At 36.8% G+C, this 23458-nt stretch overlaps 4 protein-coding genes across 8 annotated transcripts; 2 read left to right on the top strand and 2 right to left on the bottom strand.

Moving 5' to 3' along the window:
• Positions 1-1210: 1210 nt before the first annotated feature.
• LOC130729375 (dolichol-phosphate mannose synthase subunit 3-like) lies at positions 1211-5358 on the bottom strand. 5 transcript variants are annotated; one of them, XM_057581115.1, is made up of 5 exons: positions 5202-5344; positions 4383-4523; positions 3348-3457; positions 3004-3111; positions 1211-1391 (listed from the first exon to the last, which is right to left on the bottom strand). In XM_057581115.1, exons 3-5 carry the CDS (start codon positions 3447-3449, stop codon positions 1332-1334), a joined length of 270 nt encoding a protein of 89 aa, XP_057437098.1. In that variant the 5' UTR covers positions 3450-3457; positions 4383-4523; positions 5202-5344; the 3' UTR covers positions 1211-1331. The 5 variants fall into 5 exon arrangements, with proteins under 5 accessions (XP_057437098.1, XP_057437096.1, XP_057437094.1 ...); XM_057581113.1 differs by having other exon boundaries at positions 3348-3515; positions 5202-5343; XM_057581111.1 differs by lacking the exon at positions 4383-4523 and having other exon boundaries at positions 3348-3515; positions 5202-5358.
• A 2449-nt stretch (positions 5359-7807) lies between these two features.
• Positions 7808-13233, top strand: LOC130729374 (oleoyl-acyl carrier protein thioesterase 1, chloroplastic). Its single transcript, XM_057581110.1, has 7 exons — positions 7808-8305; positions 9524-9657; positions 9787-9900; positions 11243-11338; positions 11913-12000; positions 12129-12197; positions 12628-13233. The coding sequence occupies exons 1-7, from the start codon at positions 7970-7972 to the stop codon at positions 12904-12906; spliced, it is 1116 nt and encodes a 371-aa protein (XP_057437093.1). The 5' UTR covers positions 7808-7969; the 3' UTR covers positions 12907-13233.
• A 1683-nt stretch (positions 13234-14916) lies between these two features.
• LOC130729373 (uncharacterized) lies at positions 14917-17172 on the top strand. The gene has a single exon (XM_057581109.1). The coding sequence runs from the start codon at positions 15106-15108 to the stop codon at positions 16909-16911; it is 1806 nt and encodes a 601-aa protein (XP_057437092.1). The 5' UTR covers positions 14917-15105; the 3' UTR covers positions 16912-17172.
• A 2595-nt stretch (positions 17173-19767) lies between these two features.
• On the bottom strand, positions 19768-20457 carry LOC130719694 (RING-H2 finger protein ATL32-like). The gene has a single exon (XM_057570308.1). The coding sequence runs from the start codon at positions 20455-20457 to the stop codon at positions 19768-19770; it is 690 nt and encodes a 229-aa protein (XP_057426291.1).
• Between the last annotated feature and the right edge of the window lie 3001 nt (positions 20458-23458).

Genomic DNA, 23458 nt, shown 5'->3' with positions numbered 1-23458 from the left:
AATTACAAAGATCTTGTCTTTATGCCTATATCTATCAGATGGGTATTCCAATTGAGGGACAAATTAGAATCATTTATAACATCAGTTTTGGGGACTGGGTCATGGCTTCCATAACTCTCAAGACAGCATCTATTGCCTTTGAAATATTTTAGGGAATAGAATGGAAGAAAATCCGTGTGCGAGCGCAACAACACCATATTCAATGGCGGTGCAAAAATTGAAGATGAAACCCTTGCTAAAAGTCCCAAAAGTGAAAGGATTTATCGTTGGTTTTTACGTTGAAAAATTGGATTTTCTATCGATGAAGCAAGAAAGTGACGAATCATTAAGAATCTTCTAAGAAATTGTTTCTTCTATGGAAGAATCAGAGGATGCAAGGGAAGGAGGAATCAAAGAATGCATGACAAAATTTGTATCTTCTACCTTCACAAATGATGCTTGCTTCATAATAGAACAAGATGAAGATGAAGGAGATGAACAACGCTTGAAACCTTGACAGCAAGAAGGTCAGAGGTAACAATCATAGCACAACGGCGGCGGAAGTGACGAGCTCCATTGTTTTAGCTCGTACCATGCAAGAAAAATCAGGGACATAAATCCCTTCCACGTGGTCCCAGACAAGAGGAAACGGAGAGAAAGAATACTTGAGCCAATGGTCTATCATTATTAAAAAAAAAAAAAAAATGAAAAGATGATGAAATGTTACAATGAAATTGTTATTTATAGAGCCACCTAATAGTTCTAATATCACAATTGCCATATTCTCCTCTAACGGAGAACCACCTCTTGTCATTCAGGCCAAGATTCGAGGATATTCAAGACCTATGAACATCAAACCTTCAATGATAGTTACCGCACAACCATTGTCGTCGACGAAGGTTACATCACTACCGTCGATGACTCAATTCACCATCATCTTCCGGTCCAAGTCCAAAGATGAGACTTCTTCTTATACCAACTATTCTTCTATTTGATTAGCTACCTTAGATTTGTGACCATGTCTGAATAGTTCCCTTAATTCTATTCCTTGATAGTTGCACTTTAGATTTACTATGATGCAATTAGGATCTAATTTCTCTTTTAATAAATTATGTTTTTTGATTCAATATATGTTTATGCTAATGCTTACTATATGAACGCGGGCATGCAAGCATGATATTAGACGTTAACAGATAACATAAAATAACCATTAAGAGATAAAAGCAATCAATTGATCGAAGTAGAAAAAGTAAATCTCATTAGTCGAAATCCAAAGCAGCTCACACTCGTGTTTTGTGTACAATGTAAAAGGCCAAAAACCCTTCTCACCCCTGGAAGATCTACAGACCACCTCAAATGGTACTGACATTAACTCCTCTTTGCATCAGGTATTCCTTGGCCTCTACAATGTCCTGAAAAGAAACAAAGTATACAAGATTGTTTGGAGACATGCCACAAACGGCAAAACTTATCTCAATAGTAACACTACTAACTATGAATCCAGCATTAGGCTAAAATATAATAATGTACTCGAAGCGATCTACTTTAAGAAGCATTCATGAGGATAAAATTGGCTACTCAATATGACAATTGAAAACAACTATTTGAACAGACTAAAGATTTGGGATTACCAGAAGATTCAGTGGCAATGGAACAGTGGTAAAGAACTCATACATTGGGACTGTGAAACCCTTATTTCAGTTAAAATAGGTTTCTGTATAGCTGATAACATTTACTTTCCACAAACATATGAAGAGGTCTTACTAAAATGCACAAGGGAACAAGATGTGAGTTGGTTCCTTGATGATCTTCATCAAATGCACTCTTTTTCCTCCCCCCCCCCCCCCCCCCCCCCTTCTTAAATAGGACAGTGCGATCTATGTCCAGTCTGGATTCTGCACCAACAGTTTCTAATCAAAATGTTCACCGTGAGGGAAGAGTGTGATCCTGGCAACAAAATAGTGCCAACTCCAGCGGTAATCCTTAGTTTGGTTTATGAGAGAAATAAAGAAGATGAGTAGAGAAAAAGAGGTGACAAAAATAGTAGATTTTGTAGGTTGTTCTTTATGATAGAAAATATAAGAGAAAGAGAATAGAAAGCATGGCGTGCACTATCTCTCCCATTGAGTGATTGAATAGAGAATGGAAAGAGTATATTTTTGTATGAAATGTCAGCTTTATCCAAATCATATAACTATAAAAATAGAAATAATATATATCAGGAGTAAAAATGGAATAATGAAACAAAAGAGCTGACTTTAGCCTATCTCTTCTCATCAACGAAGGGTTCCCAAGTATTATCCCTTCTCTTTCCACAATCCAACTTCTGCCATACGAGGGTGAGAGCACTATCACTAATCTAGTTCCCTCTTTCCTCTTTCTTCAATAACTCATTGACACAAAAAACGAAGCGTAAAAGGTACAGACATGTAGCAAAGAACAACTATGACTCAAGCTCCATGCTTTAAATTCTGGGCCACCCTAGTGCAGTCTCTGACTTCTTATTTCATAGAAAACATTTCAATATAATAAAAAAAGTAGAAAAATTTCCACAGAAAAAAAAAAGTGAATTATAAAGGAACAAAAATTGACAGGTAGAAAAAAAGACTAAAGTTAAAATGTCTGAGGAGCCTTCTTTGATATGGTTTTTAGGAAACTTGTCATTACCTCATTTTTGGTACTGGTTGTCCATCCAACTTTCTGTATTTCCCCTTCAATTTTTTCCTTCTCTGTAGTAATATTACTACTACAAGGATATCTTGCCCTTTCTATTAGAACTTTTTAACCTCAGTAATAGCTAATTTTATCCAAAATAAGTATGTAGGAATTAAACATAATATTATCTTTACAGACCTGAAATTATTTAAATGCAAAAACAATTGTGCAAGAGAGTAAACTTCACATGCGTACACTGGCAAGTGGCAACATCAATACTCCATAGACACATCACACAAGATAAGCACAAAATCATTGGATCATTATATAACAATGCAATCTCTAATAAACAGAAGTAGCAGCAGATACCTTCTGCAACAAGAGGGCTTCTTGAGGACATGTAGGAAAATTCATCAGACCAACTCCAACCATTAATAGACCATAACACCCTAAAGACACAACAAAATAGATCGGTAGCTGCAGAGGACAGAAACAAGGCATTGTCAGATCCTGTGAATTCAGCTGTTGAAGATCAAAGCACTTTGCTTGTAAAGCCAAGGTTCTTCGACACTGCTTTAAGCATTCATCAAGGCCTACTGCATGCCATTGTATTTGTAGCAGAAAAGCCTCCCCTCCCCCAAAAATATTTTGTACCAAAAAACAAGTAAATATTGAAAAAATAAAATCAGCCATTTGATGACATGAATACCTACCAACCAAGTATGACTGCGTGGAATCATAGAAACTTGTAGAAGGCCAGCCCATAAAGCAGTAATGGCCATTATCATAGTCAAAATCTTTACAATATGCTTCATTTATCAATCTGAAATTGTATCAATTGTACTTCTGCGTAAGTTTGTATGTACAGAAAGTAGTTACACCTGTAATTACATCATGAAAAAACATAATATAGGTGGGGTTGAACGAAATGTGAAATAGAAGGGGGAGACAGGAGAGTTTGAACAAAACAATAGAGGAAAGAAACCAAAGCATCAAGTCTGCATAATCAAAAGTTGAAGCAATTTACCCAAAAAAGAAGTTTAAGCAATAAACACCACAATAAATGAGAGTTTTGTTATCAAACTCCACGCAAAGAACATTCAAAACAACTACAGTGTCATGAATCACTTAAAGCTGATGGACAGTAAGAAATGTCATGAATCAGCTTTTACCTACGAATGTCACAATTATTTACAACAAAGCATTACCTACGAATGACAACCGTTCTTATAGCTAAATATGAAATTACAAACAAATTTGAGCAATGAGAGTTTTGTTATCAAACTCCACCCAAAGAACATTCAAAACAACTACAGTGTCATGAATCACTTAAAGCTAATGGACAATAAGAAATGTCATGGAAAACAAGATCAGATGTTACTCTCCGGGTTGCAGCATCCCTTTCCCAAGAAATTCTGACTTGTGTCCTAGGGCAATGCATTCTTGGCAACTTTGGGACAAAATTCATAGTCATTTCTATGCTCAAACAAAGGCAAGATAAAAAACTAAAATTCATTGAACTTGATTATGGAATTCAAGTCATAACATACAGATATCACATATCAATTGTACTCAAATGTTTGCATAGCCTCCAAATTAAAAACTATATAACAACCAGCATATCCTTACAGCTCCTATCTCAGACTGTGCAATTGCAAGCAAAATGATATATGTATATATATATAGTAAAATGGAACTAGATTCATGAACAGATGAAAATCACCAAATCCTCTGATGACTACTCATACTTAAATTCAAGTCTTAAAACTATTTGCCACTTCCATCAGGTGGGGGGTTACTGTGTTATTCATATCATAGTTGAACATGACTCAAAGCCCTTGCGCATTTTCCCAGCATCACTTGGAAGTTTCAGGCACAACCCCTGTTACCTAAAAACCGTGTAACCAAATCAAGGTAACCACAAACACAAAAGTCATAGCATGCATCAAAGATTCAAAGACAGGCATTTGAAACAGAGGTTTCTGTCAAATTCAGAACCATACAAGTTCCTAAGCAAAGAAAGTAAACATCATGAGAACACTGTGGTTAAAACAGAATACCCTACCAAATTGCAACCTGCAAGACCAATGTCATTGACTTTTGATTGTGAGAGTTACTGAAAAGAAATTGTTGAGTAATCAATATGTGTCAAGGATGAATTTGTGTTGAGCGGCAAACCCTAACCCTAACCTACTGGGCTTGACCATTGACCATGGTTTCTAGATTCTGGTCATAACAGTTGTCATGTTGATGCTCATATAGCTTTAAGCAATATTCAAAAGAAATTGTCACCAGTAGCCTCGAATCTTGACCCATTGAATAACAAGTAAAATAAGAAGCATGATCCATTTCAAAGAAGTAAACTATTTGCACTTCCATCAGATGGGATCACTATGAAATTCATATCATAGTTTAACAAAACTCAAAGCCCTTGCGCAATTTCCCAACATCACTTGGAAGTTTCAGGCACAAGCACAATCCCTATCACCTAAAAAACACGTAACCAAGTTGCTAAGCGAAGAAAGGAAACATCACGAAATCACCATGGTCACAGCAGAATACCCTACCGAATCGCAAGACAGATGCCGATGACTTTTGATTTGGAGACTGTTCCGAAAAGAAATCGTAGAGTAAACGATTTGTGAAGACGATGAATTCGGGGTTGAGCTGCAAACCCTAACACGATGGAGGGAGTAATAACTAGTGGAATTATCTACAAATAATGTGTCCTCGACTGTTCGAACCCTGCGCAGAGACTAATTTACTAATAATAACATTTGTCTATAAAAAAAATGTACGATTATTCATAAGCTATTAAGCGCCCCCTTTGGAAACGCAGCTTAATTAAGCGCTTACGGTCATAAGAGATTATTCATAAGCTATTTTAAAATATTTATTGAAATAAATTGAAAATAAGCTTTATATAAGCATAAGCTCTTTTTCGTAAGCTGTTCTGAATAACTTATGAAAATAAGCTCAAAACAGCTTATGGTAGGTCATAAGCTGTTTGCATAAGCTCTCCCAAACACTGGTATAAGAGCTTATACTATCAGATAAGTTCTTCCAAACGAGGCCTGATCATGTTCAAGCTAATAAGATAGCCTTTTAACACTCAAAGCCCTAGCGCTTGATAGGACATTTCTCCTTTCGGCTTATATACACACTTCATAGTTTTATGTGGATGTGATAGCTCTATGCTCTTATTTGTACTTTCGTCAGGCTCAACTAGTCACATGTGAACAAGGTGTTTTGCTTTAGTTGGTTGTTTTCGATTGCTTGCTTTAGTTGCTTCTTCAAATGAACTATTTCTATTATGATTGCTTGAGTCTTTCATTGCATTTGGTTCTCCTTGTGATAAAGTCATTTAGCATAGGAACGAAGATCAAATGATGACTTCTTGGATCTTTGTAGTCATGAGACGGTGAGTCTCTGGACGATACAAACTTTAAGTAATGACCTCTTAGACTAGAGGGATTATAGGTTCACTGTAGAGATGTTTCCAGGTCATAGCACATTTTGAATTTGTCATGTGTGCTTTAGCTTATCAGACCAGGAATGTATAAACGATGTCAGATCGTAACGCTTGTTGATTGACATTGACATTATCTCATAGACATTCCTTTGCAACATTTTCCCTTCTTCAGCTTACTTAGACTGTAGGCATAAGAGTAGATATTTGATGCACAACTCAGAATGTCTAATGAAGTCGAGATGATGCTTTCATGTTGATGTATGAAGTAGAAGAATTCAGGATGTACAAGATTATTCTTCATTGTTTTCAAGAGATTTTCAAACATTGCTTGATGCTTTGCAGATTCTTGAAGTCTTTAGATGATGCTTGTAGATGATGTCATATTATAACCTTTATTGAGTTGGCCTTGAGTACTTCGGTTGGCTTTTCTACAAGTAGTTTGGCACTTCTTGCTTGCACTTGTCTTCTTCATTTTCATTGTTGATCTTCTATAAGAGCTTTGTTGTTTTGCCATCAAGCTTTGTCATGGTCTTCATTGTTTTGTCATCATTAGAACATATGTTCTTATAGAGGGAGAACTCATGTGGACCTAACAAAGTCTTTGATACTTGGTTGAGTAGTGAAAAATCTCGATGGATACGAAGGGCTGGACGTAGCCACTTATTTAGGGTGAACCATGATAAGTTGGTTATGCGATTTATTATTTTCTGCATCGTTTACTCTTCTATCTTATTTACTGCACAAACATGCTTTTGAAAAGATTTTTTAAAGAAATAATATTTGTTTGCAAACAATGTATTTTTAAAAAGACACAATTCAAACCATTTTTCTCGTGTCATTGCATTATTTCTCACATCTATTTCATTGTCGGGTTTGATGGATCATGTAACGTCTGATTTTCAGATATCACAATAATGACTCAACAATAAATAAATATGTTGTTTATCTTTCGAAATCATAAAGATGCATTTGAAAAAGAGGAAACCCGTGTATTTTACAATATATAAAAAAGGAGACCCGTGTATTTTTCAAACAGTTTCATTCGACATCGTGATGGAGGACATAATTTACAATCATCAGCTTTGATCATGTCACTAGGCATTTTATTAGGACATTGCAAAATGATCCGCAGAATTTGTCGCATCTCTTCCATACGGATACAATAACGATTATAGCGATCTCCTCTGGTACCTACTGGTACGTTAGGATTCAATTGGTCATGAACACCGTAAGGTGCAAGTAAACTACCTTTTGAAGCGCCAGACACGTAGGGTGATCGGGCCAGGCCGAGTCAGAAAGGCTTTGATGACTCAAGGTTCATCTTACGGAAATGAGAGTGAAGGGAAGAAGGGCCAGCCCTCAACCTGATCATCCAATTCACTCCAACAGACATGCATGGTTTTGTAGTCAAAGCAACTTCGTCACTTTCGTGTACCCATCAGAAGACAGCCCTTTTAGGGTTTCCTCAGGGACCGATTCACGTTGCATAGATTGACTGAACGCAGAAAACCTTCGAGTAATGTGAGTGTAATAATGATAAGTCTCGGGAGTGAATGCAATGACTTTTTTTTTTTAATAGAGTATATCATCAAGTTTCCTCGACTATAACGAAAATACTAGAAAATGGTGCAAAGAAAAAGAGCTATTTTTCGTAAAAAGTACAAAATTTAAAAGCCCCATAAGAACACGTGCCCCATTCTTTCACTGGCTGTCGCTTCCCATCCCAATCTAATATCTATTCATTTCAACACAACACCATCATCATCGTCGTTAACTTCGAAAAACCACTTCCCAAATTGCAACTGCACCTTTCTGTAACTTCTGCATAAACCCCAGATTTCTTTTCAATTTTTTAATAAAACAATGTTGAAGCTGTCATCATGCAATGGCGCAGACCGGGTTCAGTTGCTAGCCCAATGCGGCTTCGCGCCGCATCGGCCCGCTTCTGTTCTCGCCGGTCGGATCGGGTTCCGGACTCCGGCGACGAGGGTATCGCCGGTTCTGGCTGTGGTGTCGGAGAAGGACGGTGCGGTGGCGGTGAACCGGGTTGGACCGGAATCGGTGAGCTTGGCGGACCGGTTGCGGCTTGGGAGCTTGACGGAGGATGGGTTGTCTTATAAGGAGAAGTTCATAGTGAGGAGCTATGAAGTTGGGATCAATAAGACTGCCACTGTTGAAACCATTGCTAATCTCTTGCAGGTTTTCATTTTGAATTTGAATTCTCAATTTTGTTTATTGTGATCTGATTTTTTGATCCAATTATTTATCAGGGATAGGACAAAGTTCAATTCTTTCTTGATTGATTGTGCTTGGGGTGGGATTTTATGCATCTGGGTATTTATGGTTCATGTGCATTTGTGCCTTTTTTGGATTGCAAACTGGAAACTTTTTATTTTCAATTTCTTTTGGCATTTGGGGTTTCTTTGTTCTCTGTTGAAGTACATTTTTGTATTTAAAGTACAAACTGAAAACATTTGGCTTTTGAGATTTTTTTGTTTTATAGATGTGGTTTTTCTGTTGTGTGCCTATTTTATTTCTGCAGATTTTGGTGGCACTGAGTTTCATGCATGTAGGAGAATACTTTTGGAAAATTGTGCTTTTTTTCTTCTTTCTCTCCTTCCTACTTCTTTTGAACTTTCACAATTGCTTCTTCAGTTGTCTTAAGCTAACAACGTGTGTTAACAAATACTACTAATTAACTTCTTTTCATAAAAATATTAGTTTTATTATTTATATTGAAATCATTTTTCATTTCTTTAGTTTATAATCCTTTTTATAATTATATGAAAAAATAAGAAAGATAAAGATATAATTAATGTGATATTAATTTTTTAAGAATAACAGATCAGGAAAATTCTTTTTTCTTAAATTGTCATGTTAAGGAATAGAGAACAGAGGTGGTAATTTGTCACAGTTTTTATTTTTCTTTGAGTTTTGTGAATTTTTTCTGCTGGGGTTATTTGTTTGTCTAGTCCTGGGGTTTACACGACTCTTTTAAAAGCTTGCATGTTTCAGCTCTATCCTTTCACCATCTGTTATGTGCTTTATATGTCTTGTACTTTGCTGATATTGCAGGTCTACTGCTTTCTCAATTGAGAAACTTCAGTCTATTCAAGTTTGAATTTAAGTTTTTTTATACTGAATTCTATTACATGCAGTTGTTTCTCTGGTCAATTGAACTCTGTATTGCTTTAGGTGATTATTGTTTGCTGACCAAAAATTGTTGCTTGGATGTCACATTCTATTGGGCAAACATATCATTGGTGGCTATAGTATAGTAACTTTGGATGCCTTTAAGCCTGTTTAATTAAGTAAAAGCTAGTCATACCCCACTGGAATTCATCTAATATAAAGTATATGTGCTATCTTATTCCATAGCAATTCAATTTTGAAATGTCTGGTAACTTTGTGTTGCAGGAGGTTGGATGTAATCATGCTCAAAGTGTTGGATTTTCAACTGATGGTTTTGCGACAACTACTACCATGAGAAAATTGCATCTCATATGGGTGACTGCCCGCATGCACATTGAAATCTACAAATACCCTGCTTGGTGGGTTTTGTTGCTTACAACACTTAAAGCTTGTTTGTTTTACAATATCTCTCTTCATTAGAGCTATGAAAATGGAAAAGTAGCTACTGGCTTCTTATATGAAAAATTGAACTTGAATAATTTCAACAGGAGTGATGTTGTTGAGATAGAGACTTGGTGTCAAGGGGAAGGAAGAGCTGGAACAAGGCGTGATTTTATACTTAAAGACCCTGCAACAGATCAAGTCATTGGACGAGCAACAAGGTACAAATTTATCTCTAAAATTAGATGGTCGGGGTACTCTTACATATTTTCCCCTAGATGATAAATATTATACTCTATATATAGTCTACTGACTACTGAGAATTTCTGCATGGCACTTTTCAGTTCATAGATGGCATTTTATCAATTGTTAATGATTGGTACACTATGCCTTAATTGTGTAGGATGATATCTGCTATCTGATCACTTTTTTTGCTTTCTGGGCATCTTTTAGAAGATCATTCCCATGGTTTTACTTTTTGAACTCTCATCTCTTTTAACCTGGTGCTTTAAAGCTCCCTCCATGGGGCTCTGGAAAGGGTCTGACTCATTTTGATCTATTGTAGGCAGCCTTAACCTTGCATTTGCAAGAGGCTGATTCCATGACTCGAACTCATGGCTCCTCAGTCACGTGGTAACAACTCTTACAGTTGCACCAACTCTTACTGACTACTGAGAATTTCTGACATGACACTTTTCAGTTCATAGATGGTAATTTAATCAAGTGTTAAATGTTAATGATTGGTAGGATATGCCTTCATTGTGTAGGATGATATCTGTTATATGATCACTTTTTGCTTTCTGGGCATCTGTAGAAGATCAATCCCAAAGATTTTACTTTTTGAACTCTCATCTCCATTAATCTGGTGACTCCCGCCGTGGGGGCTTAGGAAAGGGCCGGACTTATTTTGATCTATTGTAGGCAGGCTGACCCTTGCATGTGCAAGTGGCTGATTTCATGACTTGAACCCGTGGTCCCTCAGTCACGTGGTAGCAACTTTTACAGTTGTACCAAGACCCCATCTCTCGTGTCTTTTGTTCTCGTAAAATCTAATTCTTCATCTGAGCTCAAAGTAGTTTCTTCCTGTGCCAACCATCAGCAATAAGATTATCCATGCTATTTAGTGGCGAAAGGATAGGGGGCGAAGTTACTTGATGTTAAACTACATCTCCAAGTCACGAGGATTCTAAGACTTTTATAAACTCCTAAAGCTCAAAATATACTGTTCTAAGATCTGAAGTTGACAATAAACTTTACTTTGGTCCAAATCCCTATACATTAACAATTAATCTCTTTGGATTATGTATATAGGTGCAAATCTCTTTGGATTATGTAAAATGGTGCATTCTAAATTTTGACATGCTTAAGTAATTTTGTATGTGGTACTGTCTAAGGTAATCAAATTTTGGATTATGTATATAGGTGCAAATCTCTTTGGATTATGTAAAATGGCGCATTCTAAATTTTGACATGCTTAAGTAATTTTGTATGTGGTACTGTCTAAGGTAATCATATGTTTTAGATGCTTTCCCAAAGCTTACCATCCACATTTAATTGTTTTAGCAAGTGGGTAATGATGAATGAGGACACCAGGCGAATTCAAAAAGTCTCTGATGATGTTCGGGAGGAGTATTTGGTTTTCTGTCCTCGGGAACCCAGGTACACACGTCTGCACCATATGTTGCTTGTAATATTTCTGAGAATGTCTGACAATGTTTTCCACCTCCATGGGAAAGTGGATTTCCACCTCTCTCCTTGGGAATGTTTTGCTTGGAAACTTGATTAATAGCATGTTTCTAAAGATTCCTAGGAACATTAGTTTCTTTGGATTTTGGAATACTTTTTCTAATATTTCATACCATAAACCGAACATACTAATGTGCGATTCCTAAGTTAGGATTCTCCTCTTATTGGTTCTGTCTGTTTCTCTTCTTTTAGGAGGGGATTTGAAGATGTTTCGTAATGATTCATGGGAATTTTTACTACACACAATCTTCCATTATTTCAAAGATGAAACTTCCTAGAATAATGTTTAGCAATTTTAAACAATTTTCTGGTTAATTAACTTGGTTATAACTATTATGAGCCATATATGGCGTTGGCTGTAATTTACATTGCTTGTCCTGTTACTGTCAGTGACTTTGTGCGTTTCAAATTTGAATATTCTGGCTGGCATGCTGCTTAATTCAAGTAATCAATGTTTGAATATCCTATGTCTCTTCCATGATTTTAGGTTAGCAATTCCTGAGGCGAATAGCAATAGCATGAAGAAAATTCCGAAATTGGAAGATCCTGCTCAATGTTCCAGACTTGGACTTGTGGTATGATTGTTTGGCCCAAACAACCTTTTTCCTGTTCTTTTATTAGTCACAAAAGAAAACCAATTCATTGGAGAGAGAAAATTTAGCACATCCAACATATTTCCTGACATTGTTTTTTAATATTGCAGCCTAGAAGAGCAGATCTGGACATGAATAAACATGTTAACAATGTCACCTATATTGGATGGGTGCTCGAGGTTGTTATATAGTCTCTTTAATTTATTTGAATTCTTATAGGACATATTTCTCCCAAAACTTCACGGTTCCATTTAATTTCACATTCATGCATTCTTTTTGTCTTCAATATGTGTAATATCTTTCAAATATAAGACAATATGAAATACATGATTGCATATTTTCTCTGGATCAAGTTTTCTAACATTTGGCATCTTAGATCGAAAGCACAATCACTAATTTTTCAGTGGAACGATTGACAAAAAAAAAAAAAGAATTCTACTAGGAACACTCACAATTTCCTAATACACAGCTTATTTACGAGTAACACTCACAATTTCTCAGATATGCCAATGTTGCTCTAGGCTACAATTCTACAATGTTTCCTATGCTTGTCATAACTACACATCTTATCGTGTTCTGGCTAGCTAACAAACTGTCTTGCTTTGTCAGAGCATGCCTCAAGAAATCATTGATAGCCATGAGTTGCGAAGTATTACCTTGGATTACAGACGAGAATGCCAACAAAGCGACATCGTCGATTCGCTCACCAGTGTGGAACTAATTGAGGGTTCTGAGGTGGTTCATGGTACAAATGGATCTGCATCTGCCGCCATAGCACAGCAAGACAAACAAGACCGTCAGCAGTTTCTGCATCTCCTTAGATTGTCAACTGAAGGACTTGAGATCAACCGCGGGCGAACAGAATGGAGAAAAAAAGCTCCAAGATAAGGACTATTTAGTGTGCTTCTGCTTGCATTATTTGTGATATTTTTATCTTGTTAATCTTTCATGTGTTTTCAAGTTTGTCTTATTTTTCCTATAATATTTTGCTCATTATTCATGTAACTTGATAGGGATTGGAAAGCTAGATATTGTTGTTGCTTTCTTGTCAAGCTCACAAATTGGAATGATATTCCAAATCCTTTAGTTAGACTAAATAGTTACACATGCCTTCCTTGGGCTATAGTAACTTTTCTTGAGTTGACATCTCTTTCAGAATGTCATTGTAATTTGTACGTTATAGTATGTTATAGTACGCCCTGGAAGTTGAAATTATCTGCCATCTACTGCATCATGAACCATGTAGGCTCGGTTTGTTTTACGGTTAGATAAAATACAGTTTGGATCCTCAGCAGCTTTACAGCTCCCTTATGCACAATTAGCACAATTATAGGTCATTGATTTTTGTGATCAATCAATTGCTAGGATTATCTACATAAAAGTAACTTATTAAAGAGTTCATGGTGATTTATTAATGATGTTGAAGCAAATTTGCATGTTAATCTCTACGATTAGAGATTGATCATTTTGTTTTCCGATGTATAAAAAAAAAAAAGATTGGTCATTTGCCTGAATTTAAGCTTGGGAGTAGTGGTTGCGTGTTGTCCACGTGTTTTAAGTGTGTTTTCATCGAATATGAATTTACATGTGCATAAATTAGTAATTAAAAATTTATTAAATTTTAAAAAATGCAAATCCTGATTTTTCTAATCCTTAATTTTTGTTTTTTTGTCCCTAGAAAATATTTTTGTTCTAATTTGTTTAGTCTCCAATTCCTTCTTCCATCATCTTCATCTTTCTTGCACTGTAAAACACCTAGAGTCACCTCAAATATCATGAAAACAAACCACTCCAAATTCCAATCACCATACACCACCTACAATGCCCAACCTTCAACTACTGAAACACCCATGTGGTTTCTCTGCCTCTGTTGTTAAACAGTAAATACCGCTGCATTGGTTGCAATTTGGATTGAGTGGTGGTTTGGGTACAGTTGGGTGGTCAAGGGCTTGTCGGTGGAGTGGCTGCGAGGGAAAGCCTGTGATGGTAATGGAGGTTGGGTGCGGTGGAAGATCGCCAGAAAATACGGTAGAAGTGAAGAAAAACGAAAAGAAAGTGAGTGGGATGGTGAGTGCTGTGTTGCTTGGATGAGAAGGAGGTTTCTATGGTTAGGAAGAGGATTTATGGAGGTTGGGTACGGTGAGAGGAAGAAGTGGAAATGCAAGAACAAATGAAAAGATGAAGTATTTGAGAATAGGGTTTTTTTGTAATTTTTTTTTGATAAATAATTTATTATTATTAATTATATACGTGGGTGAGGCATGTATGTGCTCATCGGACACACAAGTACTTCACCAAAACTCAAATTCAGACGAGAACCAAAACTATACATTTCTCTAATCGTAGAGATCAAAATGTAATTTTACTTCGGTTTGAAACTAAAATCAAACAATATGATATTTACCGGAACCAAAATGATAATTAACCTAAAATTCTTTTACTAAGGCAAAACTATTGTTAACCGCTAATTCTATAAAATAAAGTATTGTATTCCTTTTTTTTCTTCATTGAGATATACAAGTAATTGTAAATACATATTATATGTAACCAAAAAAAATTAGTAACCAAAAAAATACATATTATATAACAAAAACTGAATCAATCCAATATCATTGAGGGAATTACAAACTCCTGAGTTTTACATCAAGAAGAAGAAAAAAAAATCCCCACATTGGAATGTTTGTGAAACCACAAACTTGACAAACCAAGTTAGCTAAATGCTACATCTTAATCATGTGCGTAAAAATACTTTGTTTTATACTGTATCCTCCACACACATCATCTTACTCTCAAATACATCGTACACCCGCCCACACCGTATCCTCTCTCACAGTCCACATGCTTGTCTCTTTTTAAAATCCATAAAACCTCAAATCATTCTCACAACCCCGCCAAACTTTTCGCCGCGCGCTTCCAAATTTTTCAAATTTCACGAAACTAATAACATTCCACTCCCTCTTTCAATTTTCAAACACCTCAATTCAATTTCTTCTTACACTCCAAAAACCAAATTCAAATTGCAATAAACCTTCATGAACCACCACCACCACCAAATTACCCACATCCATTCTTCTTCTTCTTCCACCGATGGTGATAGAAAACAGCGTCCATTCCTTCTACACCAAGCTGCGTGAATCAGCACGCGCCACTTCTTCCTCCCCAGTCCTCATCTTCCCTTCAACCTCCGACGTCGACTCGCTCTGCGCCCTCAAGATCCTCTTCCACATCCTCCACTCCGATGCCATCCAATACGCCTGCTACCCTGTCTCGTCTTTCAAGGAGATTCACAACTACATCAACTCCAAAAACGACCACCCTGTCTCCGTCGTTTTGATCAACTGGGGCTGCCACAGAGACCTCACCACAATCCTCAACCTCAACCCTAGCTCACGCGTTTTCGTCGTCGATAGCCACCGCCCTGTCCACCTCAACAACCTCCGTCACCAAAACGACGCCGTCGTTGTCCTCTTCACCGACGACGACCAGAAGGAAGCTAACCAGATCTACGATTTCAGTTTCCCCCTCGAAGATTTCGCTAACGCCGCCACCGAGTTACCCGAATCGGAAGATTCAGGATCCGAATCGGAAAGTAGCAGCGACGAAGATGAAGAAGAAGGAGAGACTGGAAGTGGAAGGAAGAGGAAGAGGGATTCGAATTCGGTGGAGGAGGAGGATCCGGTGAAGCTATACAAGAAGATGAAGAAAGAGTACTACGGATTCGGAACTTTTCACGGGAAACCCTCGGGTTTTCTCATGTTCGAATTGGCTGATTCTCTTGGGAAGAACACAAACGAATTGCTGTGGCTCGCTTGCGTTTCGTTAACGGATCAATTTGTGCATGAGAGGCTCAGCAAGGAGAGGTATGAAGCCGGTGTGATGGATCTGGAGCATTACATGAACAGTCCCTGTAACCTAGAGGCTGTGACTTCGGTCACGCTCAAAGACGGGACCAAAATTCGTGCACCGAATCAGTCGCGGATTGTGAATGAGGAAGAACCGATGCTTATGCTGTTGCAGGAATGGAACCTTTTCGATTCGATGTTGTGTTCTTCTTACATCGCGACGAAATTGAAGACTTGGAGTGATAATGGGATGAAGAAGCTGAAGCTAATGCTTGCGAGGATGGGTTTTGCGCTCGTGGATTGTCAGCAGAAGTTTCAGTACATGAACATTGAGGTGAAACGGAAGATGAAACACGGTGATTTCAAGAAGTTCTTGACGGATGAGTATGGGTTGACTGATTTTTACTACCGGAGCTTTCTCCGTATTCATGGGTATAGTTCTAGGGTTTCTGCGGCAGATGTGGTGTATGGTGTCACCGCGCTTCTTGAATCGTTTGTGAAACCTAAATCCGATGAGGATGGTGACGGTGGTACTTGTGCTTCGAAGAAGCAGTTTGGGATGGCTTATGATGCACTTTCATTGAGCAATCTTGACAAGCTTAAAGTTGGGATGCAACAAGCTATTAAGATCCAGAGGTCGATTTTGAGACAAGGAAGCATAGCGGTTACGAAGAATGGGTGCATTCGAAGTTGTAGGAAGTTCCGTTGGATGAAGCTTGAGGATTCCGTGGATGCTAAGCTGTTGGGGTACCCACAGGCATTGACAAAGTTTGGTTATTTTGTGATGGATGCTTTGAAGGAAAAGGGGGCAAGGATGAAGCCTCTGCTCTGTGCTTGTTTGTCTCAGGAGACTAATAAGATGCTGGTTGTTGGAGTGTGTGGGAGGCCACGTTTGGGTGGCGGTCAGGGAAACGCGTTCGGAGTTGCCTTCAGCAAAGCAGCTCAGGATATTGGGGCAGAGTATTTTCATGAGCTGTTCGAGTCGTCGTGGATTGTTCTCGAGGCTAATGTTGTAAACTCCTTCATGGTGAGGTTGACTGAGAATCTGTGAGCGATGCTGTTGTTGAGGATGGTATTTTCTTCTCTAACTGCAGTGCCTTGCCTGAGATTATTAATAAATGATGTTAGGTTGCTGGTGTTGCACCAAAATAGGACTATTTGTTTTTAGTCTTACGAATTATGATTTATATGCAAAGCATCTTCATTTGAATTTCTTTCTCATTCTATTCCCTCTCTGATTTGTTAACTTAGACACTTTTCTTGTAAACATATGCCTTGTTGTAATTTGGAAGAAACAAAACCTTGGAGTTTCTTTACAGGAAACAATACTCAAAATTTCCTAAGACTTGTAATTTGGAAGAAACAAGACCTTTGGGGTTTCTTTACAGGAAACAAGTACTCAATTTCCTAAGAGTAGTATATTTCAGGTCTTAATTACCAGTATTCCCTTGGTCTTGTTGAATTGTATTCAAAGATCGGAAGGTTGGCACTTGGTACAAGGAAAACCAGATAGTCCTGTATATTTCTTTTAACATTTCGCAGAAACATATGTTTTTATGTTTTAGTACGTTTTGCTCTGGACATTTCAGCAGTGTTGCAAATTTGGTTGTGTATATTAGTACAATTGGTAGATCGTGCACTCTCTTTTCTTTCTTTATATGCCTGCTAGTGAGAACATATATGCATGTATAGTCTTGATAAGTAGTGAATTTGCTCCTAGCGAAATGCTCTCATTGCATTTACATGTAATTTTTAGCTGTGGTATCTTGCAAAAATTGGGTGATGTGTTCATGACTTCATGCTAGGGGAATTATAGAGAACTGTTGTTACAAGTCACAAGTGTTCGTAACTGTAGAATTCTAATATGACAATACAAACAACTTCAAGAGTTTCAGATGAATAAGGTGAATTTCTTATAGAACTCCAGTGTTCCCTGAAACTTTTTATTCTTTCAAAAATCAGAATTTGCAGGTGTAAACTGTAAACTACAAATCATGTCTGTTAGATAATATTTTAACTTCTAATCTCATCCTTTCACCTAAAGTAGATAGTTTCTTACTGTTTGAAATGGGAAATTGTTGACATCTTTTGTTCTGATTGGATAAAGTGAATTTGCTTATGACATAAAACAAGATTAGGTAGCTCAAGAGTGAGAATTGTCTTCCTTTATTTAAGGGCTATCTTGGCCATATCTCTAGCAAATGTGGGATTTCACAACAAGTTTCTTATTCTATTAAAGTATTAAACAATTCAATTTCGTCCCTGGGTAAATTTGCTTGGAATATGACCACAGCTGGGGCTTGTGTAGTTTGCATAACTTTTTGAATTTTTTCTTTTTCTGCATACACAGCTAGAAGAAGAAAAGATGACAAACTTCAGTTATATTTATCCGACACTTGTGATTCTATTGGATGATTCTAGACCTTGCATTGCAGACTTGCCATAAATATTTGCCTAATTTTGGTAGCATGTAGCGTAACTTGCATTAAATGCCCTGTTATGTTTGTCACTTGTGTGTGATTGACAGTCTAGAGCACTTACAGATCAGTATATAACCAAGTGCTTGAAAAGATAGAAACATGTTTCTCTTGAGTTTGTTTGTCACAAAGTAAAAGTCCTTTATTGTCAACTAAGCAAAGATGGATCTTCCATGCTTTGTGCCTTGTTTGTTGTGTTTATCCGTTTTCATTTCATGGGAACTGACAACTGTGATAACAGAAACAGAGTGATATCCACACACACACGTAGAGTATTTGTAGAGGACAGGACATACTTGCCTGGCCCTCTAGGAGATCACAATTTTGATGGTGCTTTGACATTGAACTGAGGCTAGTTTATTTTTTACTTATACTAGCATCATAGGATTGATATTAGGCGCTTGAAAGCTTTTTCTTTTGTTGTTTAGCTACTATGAAACACCTCATTTGATCATGTCTTGGCGTTGGGTGTTGCTTTGTTTGAACCCAGGGGATTTCAATAAATTAGAGTTGTCATCTTAACTCCCTAAGCTCTTTGTACAGTGGTAAGTTATTAGTGCTGACAACAGGACAGACATTTCTTTTTGGATATAATAGAGCCTATTTGGTTACCAGCTTATTGGGGCTTATCTGCTAGAAAGTGTATTGAATAAGGTGCAATAAGTCCTCTTTGATTTGCATCCAAATGGGTATATAATGTTTCTGGAAATCAAAGACTGCAAAATACATAAGTAGGAGATGTAAAATGGGTATTTTGTTCTCTTGAAGCTACTGTTTCCATATCTAAATGTTTGATGTGTGGTCTTGGAGCGTGTTTCATTTTTCTTGAATTTTACTTGAATGTTAATTGAATGTCACTTTAGTGCTACTAGTATGACTAATATTGACTCTCCTGTTTTAGGTTGTGTCTAGTATAGGTTTACTGATTGAGAAAGGACTTGACTTTTACTTGGATTTGGTTTAAGCATAATGGGACATCTTTAAGTTTATCATGGAAAATATTATGGGAAAACTACTGATGATTTATGGAAAGTTTGGTACGTGGTATTATAACTGATAATATAAATTTATATAATACATTATGTGTTTATTCATTATTTGGTGCTATCATTGTCAAAATATTATTGAACTATTTAATACTAGAGTGTACCCAACGTTTATCTAAACACTAATATTAAAAATATATTCCCGCAAAGTTTTTACCAGTGCCTTTCAAATTTATTCCGACGATAAGATATAAAGATGTATAATAGAATCTAAAAGGTCAAACATAGAAATAGAGACGACATATATCCCTTTAACTCTACGCTAACTTTCTTTCAAATGAGAGATTTTAGTACTACTTTCTACACTAACTTTCTTCAAATGACAAATCTATTGAAAAATTAAAAGAAGGAAAATTGAACATATTTTTCTTGGGCTGTAATTCTTCATTTAATTTCTTCATCAGTAGGCATCTGAAACCGACAAAGAGGGCAAGAATTGGCCTTCTGCAACCAACTAGTGATACAATCCTTATGAAACATGTGCAAACAAGGCATACGAACACCAACATGAAAATCCTCAAAACAGATCGCACACTTCCCCTTCAAGAACCCTTCTTCTTCACCACTCAGAGTCTCCAACCCCTCAATGGATGACACTGCTGCAGGCACCAACCCACAATCTTCTTCCTCGTCCTCTTCAAAACCACCATCATCATAATCATTATCATTATCATCTTCATCATCAGTTTCATCTTCATTGCCCGTGGTGATAACCACATCCACAATCATGGACAAGACCTTTCTATTTTTATTGGTCCTGCTAGTGGCCATGTCATGAGCACATTCCAAGATATTCGCCCCCACAAACTTGAGTGCATCCTTTGGCAACGTCTCAATGCAAGAAAGAAAACACTCAATGGTTTCTTTATTCATGTTATCCTTTGAGATGTTGGGAAAACTGTGATAATAAGTGTCTGAGTGAGTGCGTAATTGCCTGATACTGAAAACGTGCGTATTTGTGATCACAGCCTCTATATTGAAGTACTGATCATCGTTGGGGCAGAGTGAAAGTGAATTTTCTTCAGGGTTGTCCATGTTTGGGTTTGGGTATACTTCACAGAGGTAATCATCCATGGTGGCGTTATGAAAGGTAAAACTTCAGTTTTGTGTATAAGGGTTTGACGAAAGAATAAGGAACCAAGTAAATCAGTGTGTGGATTTTGTTGTTTTGATCATCTAAAGGAAACGAAGGAAACATGTATTGACTAGCAATTAGGTATGTGATTTGATAGGGTTTTTTTGTGTGAGATATCAACTTTGTGCATGGAAAGAAATCACACACCAAAACACATAAACGGAATTCCAAGATTTTTTTTTTTTAATTAAGAATTCCAAGATTTTACATTAAAAAGAAAATCAATAATTAAAATAGTAATTGCAGATCTGGTTTAGTAGGATATAAGACCCGTTAGTCAAAAAAGACCCGTGTCCTATTTTAATTTTTTAAATTTTAATTTTAGATATATGTATAGCAATATAAAGAGTGGTATTTACTCACATGCCCTATTTAAAAAAAAAAAAAAAAAACTTACATGCCCACTAGGGTGGACCATTAATATATTGGTCTACCAGTGCACCTAGATTTATTGCATTTTTTTAAAATAAAAAGGGTACAAATGTAAATGTCATACACTTCTTCCTCAATCTTTTCCTTCCTTATCGGAACTGAATTATATTCCATGAGCCAACCACGACTTCCATAATATATATTTTTTAAAACAAATCCAAAATTAAGAAAGCACTGTTTCAAGATCCTCAATTTTGTTCTCCTGATCCTTTCAGAATCAAGTAAAAGCTAGAAGTTGAAATTAATAAAGAAATAAAATCCCACCAAGTGCAAACAAAATCTCATCCTCATTCAACTCTTCAAATCTCAACTACCCTTGATCAAACCTCTCAAATGCATCTATACCCAGGAAAAATATTAAAGTTTTCTGAAACTCATAAAACATCAAACGAATCTGGTACATCAAAGATAGTTTGAGAGTGACATCTGGGGCGGAATTTTGGGTCAAAGTTTCCAAAGAACGAGGTCGAAAGGTAGGACGAATGAAATCAAGATTGATAGCCAGAACAAAGGTTTCTAAGCCAAGACCTCCCTCCTCCTCCTCCTCCTCCTCCTCCTCCTCCTCCTCCTCCTCCTCCTCTTTTATAGTTAACTCAAACAATTTACTATATTGTGTAGACAAAAACTCGACGGAAGAGCTAGCTCTTACATGAGATGAATGTTCCGAGTTCCAAAATAATTGTCTCTCATGGATGATTTAGACACAAAAAGCCTTGGATAGTTGAGGCAACTTCTTTGTTCTTCCAAAAATGAGGGATGTATTTCTCTACTTCAAGTGTGGTGGTACACATTGAAGAATGATGCAAAAAGTATGATGCAAGAGTGTGAATCCACGATGAGGATGTACTTGCAAAACACACCCCGACTTTCAAGTCAGTTCAAGATCAAAGAGGGTATCTAAAAGTATTAGATGAGAAATAAGTTAGCAAATGAGTTATGCTTTAGCTCAAAATGATCAATTATGTATTTATTAATTTCGATGTGAATATCAATGAAGGCGTTTAACCGATGCTTAGCTATTGTGAATGATACCGGAGAAGAAGATTGTTATGGAATGAGCTCTAGATAATTAACCCTACCCATTTTTCATTTGTCTAGCTAGATGTTGAACAGATTAATACTTTATTTTGGTTATCTAGGCGACCCACACGAACTGTGAATTCTCTGGGCCGACTAGGACAATTTTAGGCCTTTTGGCCATTTAGGTTGGCCAGAGCAAGAGTCTGCCCTAGCTTTCCATGTAATGTTGTAATGTTTATGAAATATAGATGTGGTAAAGTAAGGGCAAATTACATAAAGCATTTTCCAAGAAAAAGTTAATATAAAAAGCCTTAGAAGCAATCCAAGATAAACGACTTTTAAAACAAGTTTTGGGCCAAGATGAAAAGATCATATCACTTTACCTTGACATATGGTCGAGATAAGATATTCATATGTTTACATCTCATTAGTTCTTTATGTTTTAAAACTTTAACCATTATAATTAAGAACAATCATATCTTGTCAGTTATGATTCAAAACTTAAGACTAATCATAAAGGCATGTAATAAAGTCGTGAAGGTGAATGTAGTAGGATCCATTGTACATTGTCTAATGGTAAAATTTTGGAACATGATTTAGATGATGTAAATGATGAAGGTAATAAGATTCGCGATTGCAACATAATTGGAGAGGAAATGAACAATCGTGTGGAATCTGGGTCCTTGAATGCTGGCCAACTTGGTAATAATGTTTCTAATGTCTGTGATGTTCTGAAGACGCTGAGTTCTGGTGAGAGTGTGTCTGCTTCGAATGAGGCTGAGGTGAAGCAAAATGAGGTTGTTGATTTGACAATCTTGGGAAATGGATGTGAAGATTTTTCTGGACAAGAGGGTGGGATGAAGGAGGTAATTGATGTTACTGATTCATCTTCGAGTGATAATTTTGAAATTTTAGTTGAAGATAAGGGTGAAGAAGTGGACTGCATTGAAGTTGTGTATCTCTCAGACTAATTGGACATACTCATATTCTTAAATTTATGTTTCTCCCTAGGTTTTCTACCTGTTAACATTTCTTTTTAAAGTTCTAAGTTAAGGGAAAATTCTAGAGAATTTTGGATTATCTCCTTCCTTCTAAGGCACAAAAACCTAACCAATCCATTGCCAAAATCTTTATTCCTACCCAATCCATTGATTGCGAGAGAAATAATAAGATATTTGCATCAACTCAAGTTTCAATTAGAGCGGGAGAAGAAATTCATAAATAAAATTAACAAGTCATAAACTAACCGAAACGTTAAAACATAATCAAACGAACTGAATCCATCAAAGTAAAAGAATTAGCCAAGCATGGGCTTCCATTATCAAAAGCAAGGAAAATGAGCTTAAGATCTCTATAGCAAGCCCTAGTAGTGCCTCCAAGTGTCTCTAGAGAAAACACTTTAGAAACGACTCAATAGTACAAGATTTCGGGTCAAATTCGCAAAGCAGAGTCTTATCTATGATGTGCTTCCTCTTTTGTGGTGCTAAA

The sequence above is a fragment of the Lotus japonicus genome, chromosome 1 (genome assembly GCF_012489685.1).
Source record: "Lotus japonicus ecotype B-129 chromosome 1, LjGifu_v1.2".
Lineage (NCBI taxonomy): Eukaryota > Viridiplantae > Streptophyta > Magnoliopsida > Fabales > Fabaceae > Lotus > Lotus japonicus.
The sequence above is the reverse complement of the archived record's forward strand: the minus strand, read 5'-3'. Positions and strand labels throughout refer to the sequence as shown.

Coding starts and splice junctions, on each gene's coding strand:
- LOC130729375 (XM_057581111.1), bottom strand. CDS start 3,449: ATGAAGCATATTGTAAAGATTTTGACTATGATAATGGCCATTACTGCT. Junction 3,112..3,347: donor CACGCAGTCATACTTGGTTG/GTAGGTATTCAT, acceptor TGTCCTCTGCAG/CTACCGATCTATTTTGTTGT. Junction 1,392..3,003: donor AAGCCCTCTTGTTGCAGAAG/GTATCTGCTGCT, acceptor GTTTCTTTTCAG/GACATTGTAGAGGCCAAGGA.
- LOC130729374 (XM_057581110.1), top strand. CDS start 7,970: ATGTTGAAGCTGTCATCATGCAATGGCGCAGACCGGGTTCAGTTGCTA. Junction 9,901..11,242: donor GTCATTGGACGAGCAACAAG/GTACAAATTTAT, acceptor TAATTGTTTTAG/CAAGTGGGTAATGATGAATG. Junction 11,339..11,912: donor TTCTGTCCTCGGGAACCCAG/GTACACACGTCT, acceptor CCATGATTTTAG/GTTAGCAATTCCTGAGGCGA.
- LOC130729373 (XM_057581109.1), top strand. CDS start 15,106: ATGGTGATAGAAAACAGCGTCCATTCCTTCTACACCAAGCTGCGTGAA.
- LOC130719694 (XM_057570308.1), bottom strand. CDS start 20,457: ATGGATGATTACCTCTGTGAAGTATACCCAAACCCAAACATGGACAAC.